An 18,697-nucleotide genomic window follows, 5' to 3' on the forward strand; every position below is an offset into this window, starting at 1 on the left:
CCCGGAGGGGTCAGTGAGGGCGAGTGCCAGTCAGTCTCTGGGCTGTGGCCCTGAAGATACTCGGAGGGGTCGATGCTGGCAGCTCTGGTTGGAAGGGGAGCTTTGTTCCCCCAGGCTCCCAGGAGGGGGCTTGGGGGCTGTGGGCTGGCGCACAGTGCCCGATGGCCCTGGTGGGGTGCCTGGCCCGGAGAGCCCACCCCGGGATCTGGCGACTGCCAGCCGCCACTTGAAACTGCGCCTGTCAGGCGGGCCGGGATGGATGCACTCAGAGCCGGCCCTGGGATGGATTCATTTGTGTTTCCTTTGATGCTTATAGAAGTCTCCCTCGTGCCAGGCACGGTCTAAATGCTTTACAAACCTTAACTCATCTCACTGTCGTAACAACCCTGTGATGTATGTACTGTTATTAGGCCCCATTTACAGGCTGAGGAACTGTGGTACAGAGAGGTTCAGCAACTTGCCCAAAGTCACACAGGTAAATTAAGCCTCCGAACTGTGAAACTGCAAAGACTCCATTGTTCTGTGATGGGGTGAGAGTAGTCGTGTTTTGTCATCAAGCTAGAAAAAAGCATCGTGGAAGGTGCGGGGCTACTGTGTTACGCTCTGACCACGAGCTGATGATGAGCCCGACCTGTGTGGACCCTCACACAGATGCTCGCCTGCCCAAAGCCCTTGGTGCGGCGCCCTCCTTTCCAACCCCTCCCAGATTCCTGCCTCCTTTCCCATGAAAATGCTCATCGCTTGGCTTGGGTATTGTTAGGAGCCTTAGGGAGAAAAATCCACGTATTTGCACTATTTTATGCTAAGGTGTGGATGGTTAACTTACCAGAAATATTTGCATTTTAAAAGAAGACCTTGTTAACCTAAATCACGGTGTCTTAACCTCAGCACTATTGACATCCGGGGATAGATAATTCTCTGTTGTGGCGGTGGGAGGGCTTTTCTGTGCCTTGTAGGAGGGGCCAGTAACACCTGCCCCAGGCATGTTAGACAAAGATGTCTCCGGGGAACGAGACCACCCCTAGGGGAGAGAGACCACCCCTAGGGGACAGCGACTGGCCTGATGGATCTCATCTCTGTGGGTAGGACGTCAGGAAGGGATGGGGTCAGCACACCTGAGCTGGGAGGAAGGATGGAGCACTTTCTTCAACTTCAGCCTGTGTGTGGAGGTCTGTAAGAAATGAGGGGAGAGGGAGCCTCCAAGTGGGGAACCGGGGCTGCTGGGGCACCTCCTGCCCCCCCTCCCCCCCACACACACAGACCCCGGACACCACTCAGCCAACGCTGCTCAGGGCACTGTGCTGCTCTGCTCCATTCAGTGCCCCCGCAGCCCCACCAGGTGGGAGCCATTTCTCTCCGCCTGACCAGTGAGGGAGCCAGGGCCCTGCCAGCTCGCTTACCTGGTCTGCCCAAGGTCTCAGGGCTCAGATGAGCTCACCGGGCCATCTCAGTGCTGCCCTCTGCAGCAACAACACCCTGCCTCCGTGATGCTACGGGACGCAGCCTGGTGTTGGGGCGCAGCCTGGTGCTGCTGGCAGAGTGGGTCATCAGGGGCCACCCCAGCAGAGCCCTTGGTGCTGGCCAAGAACTCCAGCTCTGTCTGGGCTGACGTGTCGCCGGTCTGCTGGCTGGAGAGTCCAGCCTTTTTGTCCCTTCCTCCTAGCTTGGCTTGGTGGTGACCTTGTGCTGGGTGAAGGGGTGGGTGAAGGCCTCTGACAGCCCATGGGTTCTGCCCCAGGTTAGATGGCTCTGTCCAAAGCCTACTGGACATCTGGCCAAGCAGGCAGGGCACTCGAATGAGCCCAGGCCAGCAGTGGGCGGGCAGCCAGGGCCCAGATGCTGATAGCCTGTGTGTGGGGGAGCTGACCACTCTGATGGCAGGGAGCCAGTCTCCATGGCGTTGAGCTCCAGCTGCCCATGTCCTCCATGGTCTACCCCAGCAGCCCCTGAGCCACGCAAGCCCCAGGCTGCAGTCATCAAGGGCACATCCTGGCTCGAGGCTCCAAGCGATGTCCAGCCCTAGAACAAAGTGACTGTCATTCACAGAATGTTGATGAACAGCTTCTGTGGGCTGTGAGTGTGTGCAGGGGGCTGTGAGTGTGTGCAGGGGGCTGTGAGTGTATGCGCTGGGCTGTGGGTGTGTGCAGGGGGCTGTGAGTATGTGTACTGCCTGTCCAGTGGGGAGATGAACAGGAGGCAGCAAACACGTGACACGGCTTCCTACCACTCTGGGGAACCAGAACTGAGAAGAAGGGCGGGGGTCCACTTCAGGGAAGACCCGTAAGCAGGGCCTCCCAGAGAAGATGCCCAGAGACCTCCCTGTGCCGGCAGCTGCGGCAGAGGTCAGGCCAGGGGTTACCCCTCCCAACCGCCACCCTGTGTGTTCCGTGTTCCCTCCTGGAGAGGGGGGCAAGGGGGTGGGAGGGCGTGGGGCTGCGAGCAGGGGGTTCCCTTGAAGGCCCAGAACCTTGTCCAGATCCACCTCCACTCCCCAGCCCATTTCCACTGTCACAGGCGACCACAGGCTCCTGGTGCAAGGAAGGGCCTGTGGCTGATAAATACCCATCAGCCCTCATATGATTAGCTGTTCTGCTGGGGGCTGGGGAAGCTTTTTGGGGGCTCTGATCCTTGAAAAAAGACCTATACATTAAATTTCCATTGACTTTAGTGTGAGATGTTTCAAAAAAAATCAATGCTTTCGTATTGAATCTTTTCCTTATTGTCCTGCTCCCCCATGAACTGGATAAATTCAGCCCTTCCTCCTCCTAATGATGGAAAATTCCCCGGAGGGGAGGGCTGGGACTTTCTGTCGGGTAGGCACTTCCTGTTGTCCAAATTACAGAATTAAGACAACAGCTCTGACCCAGGTTAGGAGATTGAGAGCCTGTCTCTTCTCATTTCCCCAAATTAAGTCTTGTTTCTTGGCCTGGTGGAGTGTCCTCTCTGGGCCTCCGCCAGGATCATCTGTTTTCCTGAAGGCACCGCGATTGGGGAAGGAGCTTGGTCCTCCTCTACTGGGAGGAGGCGGGTGGGTACACGGAAGTCTGATTTTCAATGTCTGTCCCCAGTGTCCCCATGGTCACTGGCCCACGGAACTCAAGTGTCTCCAGACACCTGGGCATAAATATCTTGTCTGTCAACAGAGCATCAGGCTGGGGCTGTACTAGAAGGGCCCCCACAGGCAGGGTGACAGAGCAGCCCCTACTCTACCACGGAAGGGCCAGTGCAGCCTCACCGCTGACCTCCCTCGGCCAGGACAAGCAGCCAGTGGAAGCCTGTTCCTTCTAGACTCACTTCCCCTGCACTCTGATGTCTTCTGGACCCGCCGTCCCGTGTTGTCTGTGAGACCAGGGTCGTGACTTCCCAGGACTGCATTCCAGGAAATGCCAAGCCCACTCCCTGTCCTGACCACTGTGGGAAGAGTCACCATGTAGCTTCTCCACGGAGGGTATCATCCAGATGTGCTTTGATTTGGCCTGCACCAGCGGCAGCTGTGATATGTACCGTCCACACATTGTGGACCCTGTGCCGGTCTCTGGGGGACATGGCAGGACACACACAAAGGCAGGGGTGCCAGGCTGGGAAGTGGGGTCACAGCCCCGTGTGGTGAGTCCCTGATCGGAAGGGAACATGCAAGAGCGCTTTGGGGGCAGGTGGGGACTTGTGAGAACTCGGAGCTGTCCTTCCGTAAGATGGCAACGGTGGCCAATGTTCGTTTCTCAGCTCAGGAGTCCGATCTTGGCTGCTTGGTGTAGCCGGTGATGTGGGGACAGGAGGAGGAACCGAGAGGAGAGCCAGGAGCAGGGTGCTAGGCCCTAGGTTCTGGGGGGAGTGACCGGAGCTGGAGGTGCTGAAAAGACAGCGCACAGCACAGTCTCCCGCCCGTGTCCTGGTGAAAGGTCCCTCCGGACCCGAGCTGGGTGCTGTGTGCATCTGAATTTTTCCACTTCTCTTTTCTGGATCCCACAGTGCAGTTTTGGCAAAGATGGCTTGAGCCTGAAAGTCTTTCCCATCTATTTTTAAATAAATGAAATTCCTGTCTCTTGTATGGAATTCACCCCAACTTAGCATTTTCAACGAACTGCTTCCCTGGGCTGCAGGGGTGGAGGGCACTGTTGACCAGGTTGCCGACAATGCAATCCTTGTACGTGGCACAACACTGAAAGCATACATGTTCAATGAGCCAGCTCACTGAGAGGACATCCTAAACAGAGGAAGCAAAGATCTTCACGCCTTGAGGTGGGCTTCACGCGCCACAGCCCCTGAGGGTCGAGGCAAAGCTGCGTGTGCAAGAGAACAGCGGGCTTGCGCGTCCCCGGCAGCCTCCCCTCCAGCCTGGCTGTTGGTGCTCCTGCTGCAGGGGCCTCCCCCAGGGGACTGTGAAGGCAACCTGGGGCATGTGGGTCCCCTTGGGGTCTCTGCGGAATCCTGGTCCCCTCCCACCTTCGGGGCACCCTACACTCTGGGATGAGAACAAATGTCACGTTGACGCCTGACTCTGGTCTCGGCGAGCACACAACTCTCCCTGTGGGCCTCCCTGATCTCTCCCGCCTTAGCCTTCCGGAACTTACCACGAAGACGATGGAGACCAAGTTGGTGATGTAGGCTGGGAACCGATGTCTCCAGGTCAGCTTCACTGAGTCCACCTACAACAGGGAACAACGTCGGGTCACCTGGTGGGAACCGTCACGGAGGAGAGAAGTCTGTGTGCACGCGGTGGGGTATGGGTGAACAACTTGGACAAACAGAAATGCTAGGAACACCTTTTTAAAAAAATGCTTGCAGGTGATGAGTAAAGCAGACACCTAGCGTCCAAGGAGGGGTCTGGGGTCTCACCGCTATCGAACGATGTCATGCAACAGTAGAAATAGCGTTTAAAAATGTGGTTCGCCTGTGTCCAGGGTGTAACAGCACCAAACACCTTTCTAAAGTAGACGCTTAGACCCACGTCTTGTCCTGGACGCCAGACGGCACAGACTTTGCTCCCACTCGATGCTCATGCGTCTGCAAAAACGATACCTGGGAGTCGCTGCTTCATCCTCTGCGAAACGACCCTAACCACGGATGCACTTCACTCTCACATCGAACCCTGACAAGGGGCTCCCCGAGGAAAGGCCATGCCCAGCATACGTGGCACCCCACAAACCAGGGCTTCCTCTTAACAGGATGAGGGGGAACCAGGGCTGCTCAGAGTCTGAGCAGCAGGGCCAGTCTCGGCAGCTTCTTTCCTTTTGCGATCTAGGCCATTGTCTTCCCCTTGAAGTGACCAGGTGGGTCCCCCTTCCTGCGCTTGACCTCAGCGATGGTACACATACTCAAGAAAACTGCAGCCATTTGGGGACATGCTGGCTGGTCGTAGCTAATGACCGAGGGGCAGGGAGGTAGGGGTCAAGAGTGTGGTCCCTGGGACACACCTGTGTGCACAGGTGTATGTGGGGCCTAAGTGGCACTCCATCCCCAACATTCTAGATGACTTACAAATGAGCACTGTGCCTGCATTGACCATTCTGTTTTCCGCTGAATATAGAAAGCTATAGAAAGAGAGGGGCAGGGGCGCCTGGGTGGCTCAGTCGGTTAAGCGGCCGACTTCGGCTCAGGTCATGATCTCGCGGTCCGTGAGTTCGAGCCCCACGTCGGGCTCTGTGCTGACAGCTCAGAGCCTGCAGCCTGTTTCAGATTCTGTGTCTCCCTCTCTCTGATCCTCCCCTGTTCATGTTCTGTCTCTCCCTGTCTCAAAAATAAATAAAAATGTTAAAAAAAAAAAAAAAAGAGAAAGAAAGGGGCAAACGACACAGCGGACCCGGTGCGGTAGAGCGTGCTGGCTTGTGAGCCTAGTAACTGGTGAGGGTGGTTCAGCACAGGGCCTTTCTCAGTGGACCCCTCGGTGCCGGGCAAATGTGGGGAGAGGCTGGTTGCAGTCGGGAGAGGCACCTGCGGCCAACACCATCCACAGGGGACAGAGGGAGGCTCCGGGGGGGACACGGTGAGGACTGTCAGCATGGAGTGCACCGGGGCCTCTAAGTGGCTGAAGCATGGGTCCTTTGGCTTCCCAGAAGCAGGTTCTAGAAAGACCTCTCCCCCCCAGGACACCCTGGCCTCCTGGCTGTAGGAGGCAACCTCTGCCAACTGCCCTCAGGAGGACTCCGTGCCATCTGGTGTCCAGAACCTTCCCTCCTGGACTGTGGCATCCGTTTCCCCATTGGCCTCCGGCCTGTGTCTTGCCCTGGGGCCCACCGGCCACCCCCCTGCCGCGGGCCCTTTCTGGGGTCTGCCTTAGAAAGCCCAGGCCCCCCAGGGGCAAGTGTCTCAGGTCTCACCTCTCTGACCACCTTTGCCCCTCTTCCTGCTGCAGGGGCCTCTGCAAACCCTCCTCGCCTTTCCCCTGCTGCCTCCCTTCAGGACTCCTTCTCCAAAGCCCAGTTCAGGTAACCTCTTGGGAAGTGTCTCCAGATGCCTCCCTGTACACTCAGGGGACCTGCGTCTAAGGGGTCTTCATGCCTGGCCCACCTAGAGGCCAAGAGCATAAGTTCCTAGTGGGCTGGGCCTTCACGGAGGGTCCGGCAAGAGCCGGTGCCTGTCTCTCCGTCCTGGGCGTCCCTCCGTCCTGCTCCCAGGCGTCCATTCCAGGGGCCCAGCTGGTAAGAATCCGACTGGGGCCAGGCGCTCCGATCCACGGAGAGCTGGGGGCCGCTCAGGCGGCGCGCTTGTCTGGCCAGGGAACGACCAGGGGGCCGGATTCCCTCGTCAGGGCACACCGGGCCGCGGGAGCGGGGCCAGGCGGCCCGGGGCGGCCAGACGCCTGGAGCAGCCGGGTCCCCTCCCCCCTCCCCTCCCGCGGCCGGCGCGGCGTCGCGGGGGTTAACGGGGGCGGGGCGAGGCGGCGGGCGGAGCCAGGCGGCCGCAGCGTCCCCGGCGCGCGGCCCGGGCCGGCAGGAGCGCGGAGCCGCCGCCGCCGCCGCCTCGGCCATGCGGCTCCCGGGCCGGGGGCCTGGGCTCGGGCCCGCGCCGCCCCCCGCGCGCCTCGCCCGCTGAGCCCGCGCCCGCCGGGGCGCCGCCCGGCACCATGGTGCAGAAGTCGCGCAACGGCGGCGTGTACCCCGGCCCGAGCGGGGAGAAGAAGCTCAAGGTGGGCTTCGTGGGGTTGGACCCCGGCGCGCCCGACTCCACCCGGGACGGCGCGCTGCTCATCGCCGGCTCCGAGGCCCCCAAGCGCGGCAGCATCCTCAGCAAGCCGCGCGCGGGAGGCGCGGGCGCCGGGAAGCCCCCCAAGCGCAACGCCTTCTACCGCAAGCTGCAGAATTTCCTCTACAACGTGCTGGAGCGGCCGCGCGGCTGGGCGTTCGTCTACCACGCCTACGTGTGAGTGGCGCCGGCTGGGGGCGCGAGGGGCGGTGGGGGGGGGGGTCTACGGGTGAGTGCGCGCCGGCGGGGGGCGAGAGGGGCGGTGGGGGGCCCACGGGTGAGTGCGCACCCGCGGAGGGTGGTGGGGGGGGCCTACGGGTGAGTGCGCGCCGGCGGGGGGCGGTGGGGGGTCTGCAGGTGAGCGCGCGCCAGCGGGGGGCTCGGGCGGTGGGGGGCTCTGCGGGTGAGTGCGCGCCGGCGGGGGTCGCGGGGGACGCGGACGCGGGGTCGCGGGGCAGCGTGGGGGGCCTATGTGTGAGTGAGCGCCGGCGGGGTCGCGGGGCGCACGGCGGTGGGGGGGGGCTCTGTCTGAGTGCACGCCGGCGGGGGGGCGCGGGGCGGTGGGGGGGGGCCTCTGTGTGTCCGAGCGCCCGTGTCGGTCACGCCGGTGCCGTGCTCTGAGCCGGGGGACCGCGTTCCCTGGCTAAAGCGAAGGGCGGAGACGGTAGTGCGATTTGGAAGGAGTTCTGGGGCCCGGGCGTTCAGGCGGGTGTGGGGGAGCCATCCCCCTACCGCCAGCGGCCTGGTTGGGTTTCATCAGCCCCTCCCCCGCAGGATGGGGAGATGTGCGGCGCCCCAGCCTCCCTTCCTCGGCCCGAGGCCCCTCCCCACGGCCGCTGCGCTGAACAAAGGGCCAGCCGGGAGGGAGGGTGGCGCTGCCGGTCCTGCCCCTGGATCTGGACTCCTGGAGGCCCCCTCTGGCCTAGACTCCCCCAAGGAAGGGGGCAAGGGGCTGGGGGAAGGGGCTGGCCTACTGTTCCTCAACCCCCAAGCCGCTCACTCTCCAGCTAGGGTGAGCCTCAGGGCTGCTGAAATGGGGAGGAGGGGTGTCCAAATATTACCTCCCTGTCCCAGCTCTAGGCTGAGGGTTGTGGTCTGTCTTGCCCCGCGGTTCCTGCCCTTCTCCTTGGCCCAGCCTGGACCCCCCCCCCCCCCCTCCCGCACACAGCAGCCCTGACCCCTGTCGGCTGGAGGGGCAGGTATGTGTCTAACGCAGTGCACATTCTGGGCTCTGGAGCCCCTCCTTGGTAGAGTGGTCACCCAGGAGGAGCGGTGCTGCTGGCCCAGGAACGGGCTCTTGGTTTCCCAGGCCCTGTTCAGGGAACTCCTGGCTCCTGGGGCAGGTCCGGTGGTCTCGGACCGGCCTTGTGCGCACATGAGTGTTCACGTGTGTGGTGTTGCGGGAGCTGCTGTGTGTGGACTGGGCCGTTGGCATGCACAGTCTCTGAGCAGGCAGGCGCTCTCTGCCATCCCAGTTAGACTGGGACCGAGACTCGGCCATTTTGTATGAAAGAGGCATTTTGGGATGGGATTGAGGGACGGATTCTGGGAAAGCACCTCCATGTGCCCCCTCAGGACGGGAGGCGTGTGTGTCCCATGAATGTGCCCATGTGCCTGTGAGTGTGTGCCCTGGACAGATCCTCCGTGGGATGGGGGAGAACACCCCGGGAGGGAAATGCTGGAGGGGAGGGTGTCTTGGGGAGGGACCACGGCCCTGGCAGGTGCCTCGGGCACGTCTCCAGGCCCAGCGCTGAACCACCTGGGAGTCCAGACGGGCGGGGCTGTTCTGGCAACATGAGTGTCCCCCCGCCACCGGCCCCAGTGAGGGGACTGGCTCTTCCCATGTAGGCGTACTCAGGTATGCTGTTCATCCTGGGAGGAGCCCTGTGTCTCCTCACCAGTGGCCCTCCTATCACCACCTCCCTCCCCGCCTGGTGGGACCAGCTCTGGTCATCCGGTCCCGGCCCAAGGTGGCCTCCAGTATGTGGCCAGAGCCCGCCCCCAGCCCCTGGGTGCCTCTGCCAGACCCGTGGTGCGGCTGCTGCCGGAGCGAGCGCTGTGCTTTGGCCCCGCACGTCCCTGGCTGGCAGGACGTCCTGGGGGTCCCGTCTATGTGGCCCCGTCTCCAGCCCTGAGTGGCTCCTCCCTGCCGGGGCCTGAAGCATCCAGCCCCTCCTGCCCCCTAAAAGCTGCAGCATCCAGAACGGGGAGCAGAGCAAAGCAGAGCGTGAGGGAAGCCTGAGTCTGGTTGCGGCTCTCGTGTCTGTGGGGTCTGTGCTGGGGTCCACCTCAGGTGTCTGTGAGCCTGCATGTCCAGACCTGCGGCGTGTGGGGGCATGGGGGACAGTGGTCCTCGCTGCCCAGGCGGCCTGCTCAGCCCCTTCTTGCTTCTCTACCGAGGGCACAGAGCTCTCTCAGCACCCCTCACCCCCCTCCTCCCTCCACCCCCCCTCCCCGCCTCGCTCACTGGCAGGAGGGGAGCAGAGGTCTCGGCAGCTGCTGGGTGCGACACTTGAGTGCAGTCACAGAATGTGCAGGCCTCAGTCTTCCCACAGTGAAATGGGCATCATACTCCCTGTTCCCAGGGCCCCGGGGACCTGAGCTGCTCTCTCAGGGTGGCCCAGTGGCTCTCCCCGGATGGTGACGTGTCTCCTGCCTGCTTTTGTAGCTCCTGTTCAGCCCCCAGGCCCCCAGGTGTGGAGTTCTCCCCTGTCCCTGTGCCCGTGCTTGGGGCCCAGCCCCACCCTGGTGCTGGTCTCCTGCTCGAGGCCCAAGTTACTCGATGGTGCGGCAACCCTCGCATCCCCTTGCCCGGCACAAGGACTGGCCCGTATTTGAGCGTCATTTGGTTTGTTGATTTATTAATTAAATGAAGTCCAAGCCCCTCTTCCCTGCGTGGCACTGAGTGGGCCTGGGGAAGCCAGTGGAGGGCAGGCACAAGGCCTATACAGTCTGTCCCGGCCAGAAAGGAGTCCTCGGGCCTGGGGCAGCCCTGAGCCCCCTGGGACCACATTTCTTCTCCTCTTGCCACCACAGCCTGGCTTCTGGAAGATGGAGGTGTGCCAGCCCCTCTGGGTGTCCCAGGGGACCCTGGGGGCAGTGGCTCTCAGAGGTGGGGAGGGAGGGTGGCCGCCCTGTGGCCTCCCGGCTTGGTGGGCCTCAGGCAGGTTCCCCCTCTTCCGTCTGTGGAAGGGGCTTTCTCCGAAGACACGCCTCTGGGACCAGAGCTATGGCCATCACTCCTTCCTGGTGTGAGCTTTTTGAGACCTGCTTCTGGAGACAGGAGACTTCCCTGCGTCAGGGGGGATCCGACACCGGCTGAGGTGTGGGCCCTCCTGGGCAGAAACAGCTTGCACCACCCCCCCAGCCCTGACGGCCCTGGAGGGTCCCTTCCTCTGCTCGTAGCGAGATAGACAGCCGGCCCCGGCTGACCTGCCCCATGTGACGGCCCACCCAGATTCGGGTGAGCAGCCCAGGCTGCACGTGGGTCCAGGGGGAGGTTGCCGGGGACCTGACCGTGTTGTCAGCACTGGGTGGGGCCCTGTGTTGAGGACCTGGGCATGTGGGGTGGGAAAGGGGTCAGACTCAGCTGCAGGAGGCCCACAGATTTTCCTCACCCCCCTCCTCTCCTCCCCACTGCCTGCCCCTCCTCACTCTTCAGGTTGGAGCCTCAGGGTTCTGACGTTCTGTGCACCCTGACAGTGGGGGCGTTTTTGTGTGAGAGGGTTTTCGAGATAGAAGGTCTGGAGTTTCCATGACTTTCTCAAAGCGGATGTGAGCCACAGAAAAGGCTTAGGCCACCTTTCAGGGGTGTGTCCCCCGCGCTCGATGGGAGTCCTTCAGGGGGATCTCCTTAGGGTGGTCTCTCTGGCTGCAGCTGGGGGTGGGGTTTATTTTGTGTCTACAGTGTGCGGGTCTCGGATGTGTCCCTGGGAGCCTGGGAGGTGCCCATTCTCACCGGTGGGGAGACTGAGGCCAGGCCAGGTTGAGAGGGTTCCAAAGCTGCCCCACTCAGGCCAAAAGGGGTCTCTGCCTTGGAGATGAGAGTTTGGGGGTACAGATTGCTTAACCTTTCCAACATCTGAAAGCCACTTTAAGTTGCCAGGATGAAATTGCATTTAAAATAGGCCGGGTGGAAAATGCCGGTGACGGCCACGGGGCTGAGCCCGTGAAGTCTGGGCTCACTTGACTGGCTCACTTTTTGTGAGCTGTTTTCTCTTGGGCTCGACTGCCAAGCCCTCTGTGTCCTCAGATGGCATCTGCTGTGGGGCCGGTGCTGGGGGCTGTGGGGCCCCCTGTGACCTCTTGCCCCCCTCCAGCAGCAGGCTGGGGTCCGGGGCCTCAGGGCCTTGCTCCAGTCCCCTGCGTGGCCTTGGCTAACCCAAGTGGGGTCACACTGTTGGCCCGCACAGGCCGCCTGCTGTCCCCTCCCGCTCATCCGCCACCGGTGGGCCACCTGGGTGGGAGGTGGAGCCTTGGCCCTCAGCCTTGACCCTGAGTGTTGGCCACTCTGTTCCTTGGTCTGACCGCATTTGGGGGTTGAGTGTGGCCCCGGGGCGGTGGCAGGGTCCCTCCTCTGCTGACGGAGCATTCTGTGTTTCCAGAAGAAGGCTGTATTCTCAACTGCTTTCCAGTCGCCGACCTGTCTATAGGCCTGGGGAGAAAGTGTCCACCGGGACTTGGAGAATCTTATGGAAATTTCCACAAAGGTGGGAATGTCAGGAGAGTTGTGGTTTCCAGGGAAACCAGGGCTTAGCAGACCATCCTCGCTGGCCTGGAGACCTCGGGCGTCTTTGCAGAACTTCCCACCCTCCGTTGAAAGTGAGATCACTCTGTACCAGTATAACATTTTTTGATCACTGTCCACTGTCACACGGGGTCAGTCTCCACACACATTCTTGGGTCTGCAAGGCGATAGGGTAGGTGGGAGGCTCAGTGCTGGACAGTTTCACAGAGTCAAGCAGAAAAAAAATCTCGGTTTTATTAGAAATCCGTACAAGTCAAATATTCCAAGTCCGAAGTCTCAGAAGGAGGGAGGCTCGGCTTGGCTAGTGACATGGGCGCCACCGTGCGTTGGGGACCCTGAGACCCCAGATGCTCACCATGTGGTGGGAGGGCCACCCTGCTTCTAACGAAGCTTAAACCCCGGAAGGTCAGGTTACTGAGCCAGATTACTTCCAGGAGGCACAGGCTGAGTCCGGATGGAGTTCCTTTTTTTTCTTTTTTTAAAGTTTATTTTTATTTATTTTGAGAGGGAGAGAGAGAGAGAGGGAGAGAGGGGGAAGAACAAGTCGGGGAGGGGCAGAGAGACAGGGAGAGAGAGAATCCCAAGCAGGCTCTGTGCTCACAGCACAGAGCTTGACATGGGCCTTGAACCCATGAATTTCGAGATCATGACCTGAGCTGAAATCAAGAGTCGGATGCTTAACTGACTGAGCCCTCCAGGCGCCCCTGGATGGAGTGCTTCCAGGTTGGGTTTTACCAGTTTGTTTTAGTTAACACGTTAATCCGCAGATCTTTGTTAATACGTGCACTCCTGCCTGACCGAGGCAGGCCCTGTGGGTCTCTGCATGAGCGTTACTCGGCAGACGTTCTGGGTCCTTGTTAGTGGAGCCACAGGGCTACCTTTGGGAGCTGGCTTTCTACCCGTCCCATAGAACGTATAAGGTCCAGAGGACTGAGCTCTTGGGACATTTCACGGGAGGCACTGACAACGGGGTCTTGGCTGAGGGGAGGGGAGACCCCTCAGAGGCTTGAACCTTTGTGCGGGACAGGGTAGCCCATGGAGTGCGTGTTCTGTGCCCCCTGAGCATCTGCCCGAGGCTGGACAGGGCAGGTGGGGCCAGAGGCAGGTCTGGGCGTCAGGACCCGTCCTGTTAAAAGGCTCATAATGGCGGATGGGCCCTGGGCTGCAGGCTGTTCCCCTTCGGGGACAGAGCTTATAAGGGACACCGGTGACTGGTGTGTGCCCATTGTCTTGTTACCGTGATGGTGCTGGGATACCTCGCAGGTGGCTCTTTTTAAGTATTCTCAAGTACAAATGTTGGGCCGTTCCTGGATGGACGTTGCAGGGGGCGCGTTGGTAGCGGATGTCACCACGTTCGCCCTCGCTGAGGTCATGCTGTCTCAATTCCTCCTATTGGGTGTGTCACTTAGCCGCTCACTATTCATGGCGTGACGTTGTAGCCAGTGGAGATGGTCCAGAGGGCACGTTCCTGTGAAAGACGGCGAGTGGTGGGGACCACTAGCTCTAGGCTCACCTGACTGGGGTCCTGCCTCCACTGACATCCCGGGACCAAGCCTTCTTGTCTGTAACGGGGGCTAAGAGCTCCGTGTTTATCTCCTGCAAATCATTCGCGTGGTGTTTGATGTGTGTGGTGCTCACGAAGCTCATGGCCGTTGTTGCTAGGTCTTCGTGGTTGTGGCTTAGCAAAATGAAAAGCGTCGTCCTGCATAGAGACTGGCCAGCCAGGTGGACGACGGTTAGCAAGCATGTCCTGGACAGCGCCCTCAGCCATCTGCCCCTCGGCCCAGCCACGGCCAGTCCTCAGCCATCAGCCAGTAGCCGGCCTGGATCAGGAGGTTTGTGGCTGCTGTTAACGAGCCCGCACGTAAACATGAGGCCTCTGACACTTCAGACGCTTGCTTGTGTGTTGCAGGGGGACCTGCTGTTTTCCTGAAGGAAGTTGCTTGCTCTACAGCCGCCTGGGTCCGGGGACACGTCTTCTGTTCACAGCCGAATGGCACACATCCCCAGCATCCTGAGCCTCCAGACATGGAGGCAGAATGGTTTGGGCTTGAAGAACACCGTTGCGGGCGGGTTGGACGGGCGGACTCTTGGGACCTGAAAGAACCTCGCCGGGGACATCTGGTTTCCACCTGGGCATCCTGACCAGCCCCCCCACCGTCCTCGGCTAAGTCATGTAGTGACTTAGGTGTGTGTGGGCCTCAAGGCTGAGCCCACCTTCGACCGCGCTGTCCCCAGAGCATGGGAGACACTGCGGACATGGCTGCTTTCTTCTGCAAGGCTGGAGCCAGTGGTGCTTTCCAGCAGCAATGTGCTGACAGCTCCAGCAGCCTCTTAAAACGGCACCTCACTTGTGACGACGTGCCGGGCCGTCGCTGCCGGAGGAAGTGTGTCCTCCTGTTGTGGCTGCGTGGCACCCGTCCACCCTGCCCAGCAAAGCTGGAACAGCTTAGCTGTGTCCTAGGTACGAAGAAGAGGGCCGTGCAGACCTAAGATTGTCCCCAGAGAACAACGTCGTCTGTGCTGGGGGGAGGGTTTTGAAGAAAGCAGTGCTTCTGGAAATGACTCCCGTTTGTCCTTGTCCCCGGGGGCCCCTTTCAGCAGCTGGGCCCCACCCTTCGCGGTGGTGATGCGTCGCACTGACCCGTTCGTTCTCAGCTCGCTTTCCCGGCTGCTGGTGGCACAGTGGTGAACCCCCGGAGTGAGTTTGCTCTCCTTCTGTAGTTCTTGGGGAGGTGCGTGCGTGTCAGAGAGGGTCATCAGTGGCAGAGATGGCTCTCCCTGTAGCCTGTTCCTCATGTGAATTTAAAAAGCCGGGGCCACAGAGTCGGAGCGGAGGGGGTCCACGGGCTGCTCAGCAGATGGACTGGTCTGGAGCTGGGGGCTGGTCTAGGTCATGCTGAAGGCCCTGAGGACCGCAGGGTCCCTGGACTGGGGGCCCTCCGGCTGAGCTGCCCAGGGGCAGCTGTCCGCTCCACATTTCCAGGGGAGTAGGTGCTCCTAGAATGATTTGCTCTCAGTAAGTTTGTGTGGCTTTCTCTGCAAGGGTCTTGCTGAGCGTGGCAGGATGGGTCCTCGTGGGGCGCCCAAGGGGACTAGGCTGGGGACTCATTGTGGGGAAGGAAGGGCCTGGTATAGTCACACTGATGGGCACTGGCTGTGGGTCTGAGTGCTGATTAAGGAGCCTCTTGTCCCTAAAGCAATCCACCACCAACCCTGCCATACACCTGTAGCCTCACCCTTTCCTGGTGCAGAGAGGGGACTGTGGCCCTTGGGGACGCTGGCCCCAGTGCGGTGTTGAACCTAACCCTTCCTCTTGCCCCCCGGACTCTGGTTCCTGTGGGGTTCAGTCACAGGGGCAGTCAGGTCTCAGAAAGGGGGTCCTCTGACCCTTCCCCAAGTCTCCAGGATGATGAGCAGGGGTGGGAACAGGATTGTTTTCAGGTGCTCCACACACCTGCTGTCCGTCAGCCCCCGGATGCTGAGGTCAGGACCCCAGGTGAGTGGTCATGGACTCAAGGCCACTTGATGGTAAGTGGGGCAGCCGGGATTCAGGCCTGGCAGGTGCTGGGTCAAAGAGGTCATGGCCTTCTCCAACAGCCCCCACAAATGGGAGAGGTGACCTGACTTGGGGGGTGGTCTGGCTTCCCCCCCAGCCACCAGCTGCCCAGAACCTTGGTCCCACTGCTTAGCACCTGGGGTTGGTTGAAGGGAAGGGATGCTGGCGGGGGGGGGGGGGGGGCAGGGCCCTGGCTTTCCTGGCAGCTCCTTGCAGAGACCATGAAGGTTGGGGCCACGGCTGCTCCCCTTGGGGGAGATGGGGGATGGGTGTGTTCCGGGTCATCCCTGAGCCTGACTTTCATCTCCAGGACGTGCTGCAGAGCTGAGTGTCATTAGTCTCTACTGGTTATCTAGCCTGAATACAATTAGGTCTCTAATTTTTTTGGATTACTTGGAATAATGTTGTAAATGTACAGAAAGTCCTAATGGGAGTCATTGGGAACAGTGTATCCGGATGTCCCTTAATCATCTGTGATGGTGGCAGGTCGGCTGCTCACAGTGGATGGATGGGTAGTGCCGAGTGAGCCCGGCCGCAGAGGGCGTCCCCCTGGATTGTTCCTGGTGGCCTGCAGGGTGCGGCCGTCCCCTGCCCAGCTGCACTCCTTCCCCCTAGGTCTTGTCTGCTTTGCTCTTTCCGTCCACGGAACTAGAGAGCTTAGAACTTCTGAGTTTGCTTTTCCATTTAGGCTTGGAAAAAAATGTTTGAAGTGTTTGGAGGAAAAGGCCAGTTTCTCCTGGGACCCCAGGTTTGTGGGGAGGTGGTGACAAGCTGCGGGAGGCGCAGAGAGAAGCCAGTTCACTGGGAGAGGATGTGGAAGTGCCGATTCTGGCCCAGCAGCCGACAGCTTGCCGCAGGAGCCTGCTGGGCCCATGGGAGTTTGTTTACCCACAGACAGAGCCTCAGTGAGCCTCTCTCAGGAGGGCAGGGCTTGACCCAGTGTGCTGTTCATCACGTGCACAAGGGCAGAGCAGGGGAGCATTTTGGAGCTTAGGTCCCAGATGGGATTAAGAAGAAGGCAGATGGGTTTCCCTTGGCCTACCCCAGGCCTGTGGGCAGGAGAGGGTGCTGGCCAGGGTGCTGGCCAGGGTGCTGGCCATGGTGCTGAACAGGAGCCCACGGCCCTGGCCCTTCATGGGCACCAGCCAAGGCCCATGGGGCGTGAGGGGCCCCTTGGCCCCTTGGCTGGTGCTGGGGAAGGGGCTGGGGAGGCTGCACAAGCACCAGCCCTTTTCACCTGGACCACTTGCTTGCATCTCCAGATTTAGCTTGTGCTCCCAGCGATCCTTTCTTCCCAGTTAGCATTCTTGCCTGCATGTCTGAGGCACGTGTGGTTTAACTAGCCGAAAGCTGAATGAATGTGGCATGGACAGAAAGCAGGTGTTTCAACCCTACCTGAGTGAGGGGCGCCAGCAGCTTCTTAAACCATTGGGTATGGTCTGTCGTCTTTGCTGATGACAGAAATAATACACGCCCCTCGTGGGGAGCTGGGGAGATACAGTCAAACAGGGGAAGAACGTTTGTGTCACCTGATTTATTTTCAGGCATCTGTGCCCATCCTATGCGTTTTTTAAACGAGATAAGATTCAGACTTCTCTAATCCTTTTCCACGCTAACGACATATTGTGAAGTTTCCCTGTGGAATTACATGTGCCTGTTTGGCGAGCACTGGGCTTTGTCTCTGTCATAAGAGCTCCTGGTGCTCCCTGGGTGACAAGGTGGCCCTGTCCCTGACTCCCCTCACCTTGTGCCCTCGGTGGCTTATAGCTTGGGAGGAGACAGTGGCTGTGGGTGCTGGCCTGGAGAATGGACCCCACGCACATGCCTGGGGGAGGACTGGGACCAAGGAGGGGGCATGTTAAAAAGGGGTTCTGCCTGTGGGTGAGCCTCCTGTCACTTGGAGGCATGTGAGTGGAGTCCAAGAAAACACTCGCCAGGGATGATTTTAGGGGACCAGTATGCCAGAGCTGTGAGCCGTGGGAGCACAGGGGATGGGCCAGCCCAAGAGCCAGTTGGAGGCTCTTCAGGAAGAGTCTGGGGGAGACTGACCCTGGGGGAGGCAGGCCTGGCTGTCCCATCAACATCAGGGGGCAGTGGGGCAGGGAGGCAGGTCTGTTGGTTCCTGTGCTCATGTAGGGAATGTGGGATGTTTTGTGGGGCGTGGTCCTAACGGATCCCACTGCTGAGCACCTTCTCCCCAAAAAGTGATGTCTTCTCAGCAGATGACAGTTCTGCTGTGTCCTGACCCCAGAGCTCACATCCACAGCAGTGCTGGCTGCCTCAGAGGAACCCTCCTCATCCTGCACGAGGCTCCCCTGTGATTGTGTGGATGGGCACGAGTTACCTCCGTCATTTCCTCTGGGGTGTGGCCTTGCTGGAAGTGAGCCACATCTACCCTGTTGTGGGTTCCTGTGTGGCCAGGCTCCTCAGACAGGGCCAAGCCCCTCCTGGTCTCAGGACCCCCATGATCTGCCTTTGAAAGCTCTCTGGGTCCCTCTAGGACACAGGCCTCCTACCCGTGGGCCCCTTCTTTCCAGTTCTTTCCAGTGGTGTTTAGAGACTGCTCAGGATGCACCACTGAGCCTTGTCTGAATGGGGCCGGGGGCTGCTCTCCAGTTGGATCTGACCTCACGAGGGCCATCTTGGCTGTCATGCGTCAGGATGCACATGCCACCCCTGTGTGTGGGTTCTGACTGTGTACTCGGGGGCCAGCAGAGAGAGCAGGAGAGGAAATGAATGGACCCCTGCTTAGAGGGTACCAGTGTAGGAAGGCTGGGCAGCCTGTCAGAAACCTGAGGACAAGGAGGAGGCAGCCCTATGGTGGATGTGCAAGCAGGAAAGAACTCCAGGCAGTAAGAGGAGTGTGTGCAAAGGCCCTGGGGCAGGGAAGCTGGCTTGCGGAAGCTGAGAAATAGACAAAAGGGGAGCGAAGCACACTTCCTATGGTCTCTGGTGGGGGTGGCAGGTGTTTGCAGCGGGGCACGGTGGACACGGGACACGGGGTGCATCAGATGGAAGAGCCAAGATGAGGTCTTTGGAGGAAGGGAGACACCTAGAAGGGTTCTGACCGGAGGCTGTGAGCCTGGAGGAGGTCACAATCGTCTATGAGAAGGGTGGGGTTGGGGAGGCAGAGAAGACCCAGGAGTGCAAAGTAGAGACTGCGGCGCAGCCCCTGTGTGGGCGGGGTGTGGGGTGGGGGGAGCCCCTCT

At 60.3% G+C, this 18,697-nt stretch overlaps 1 protein-coding gene and 1 long non-coding RNA gene across 3 annotated transcripts in view; one reads left to right on the forward strand and one right to left on the reverse strand.

Moving 5' to 3' along the window:
* Positions 1–2,691: 2,691 nt before the first annotated feature.
* Positions 2,692–6,793, reverse strand: LOC122214846. The gene is made up of 3 exons (XR_006200099.1): positions 6,318–6,793; positions 4,572–4,646; positions 2,692–4,280 (listed from the first exon to the last, which is right to left on the reverse strand). It is a non-coding gene; the product is annotated as an uncharacterized LOC122214846 (long non-coding RNA).
* A 235-nt stretch (positions 6,794–7,028) lies between these two features.
* Positions 7,029–18,697, forward strand: part of KCNQ2 (potassium voltage-gated channel subfamily Q member 2) — a 50,019-nt gene continuing 38,350 nt past the window's right edge. For both annotated transcript variants that reach the window (XM_042930439.1, XM_042930440.1), the window contains exon 1: positions 7,029–7,359. In XM_042930439.1, the coding sequence (XP_042786373.1) occupies positions 7,064–7,359 (296 nt within the window). In that variant the 5' untranslated portion in view covers positions 7,029–7,063. The remainder of the gene's footprint in view (positions 7,360–18,697) is intronic.

The sequence above is a fragment of the Panthera leo genome, chromosome A3, assembly GCF_018350215.1.
Source record: "Panthera leo isolate Ple1 chromosome A3, P.leo_Ple1_pat1.1, whole genome shotgun sequence".
In the NCBI taxonomy this organism is placed as follows: domain Eukaryota; kingdom Metazoa; phylum Chordata; class Mammalia; order Carnivora; family Felidae; genus Panthera; species Panthera leo.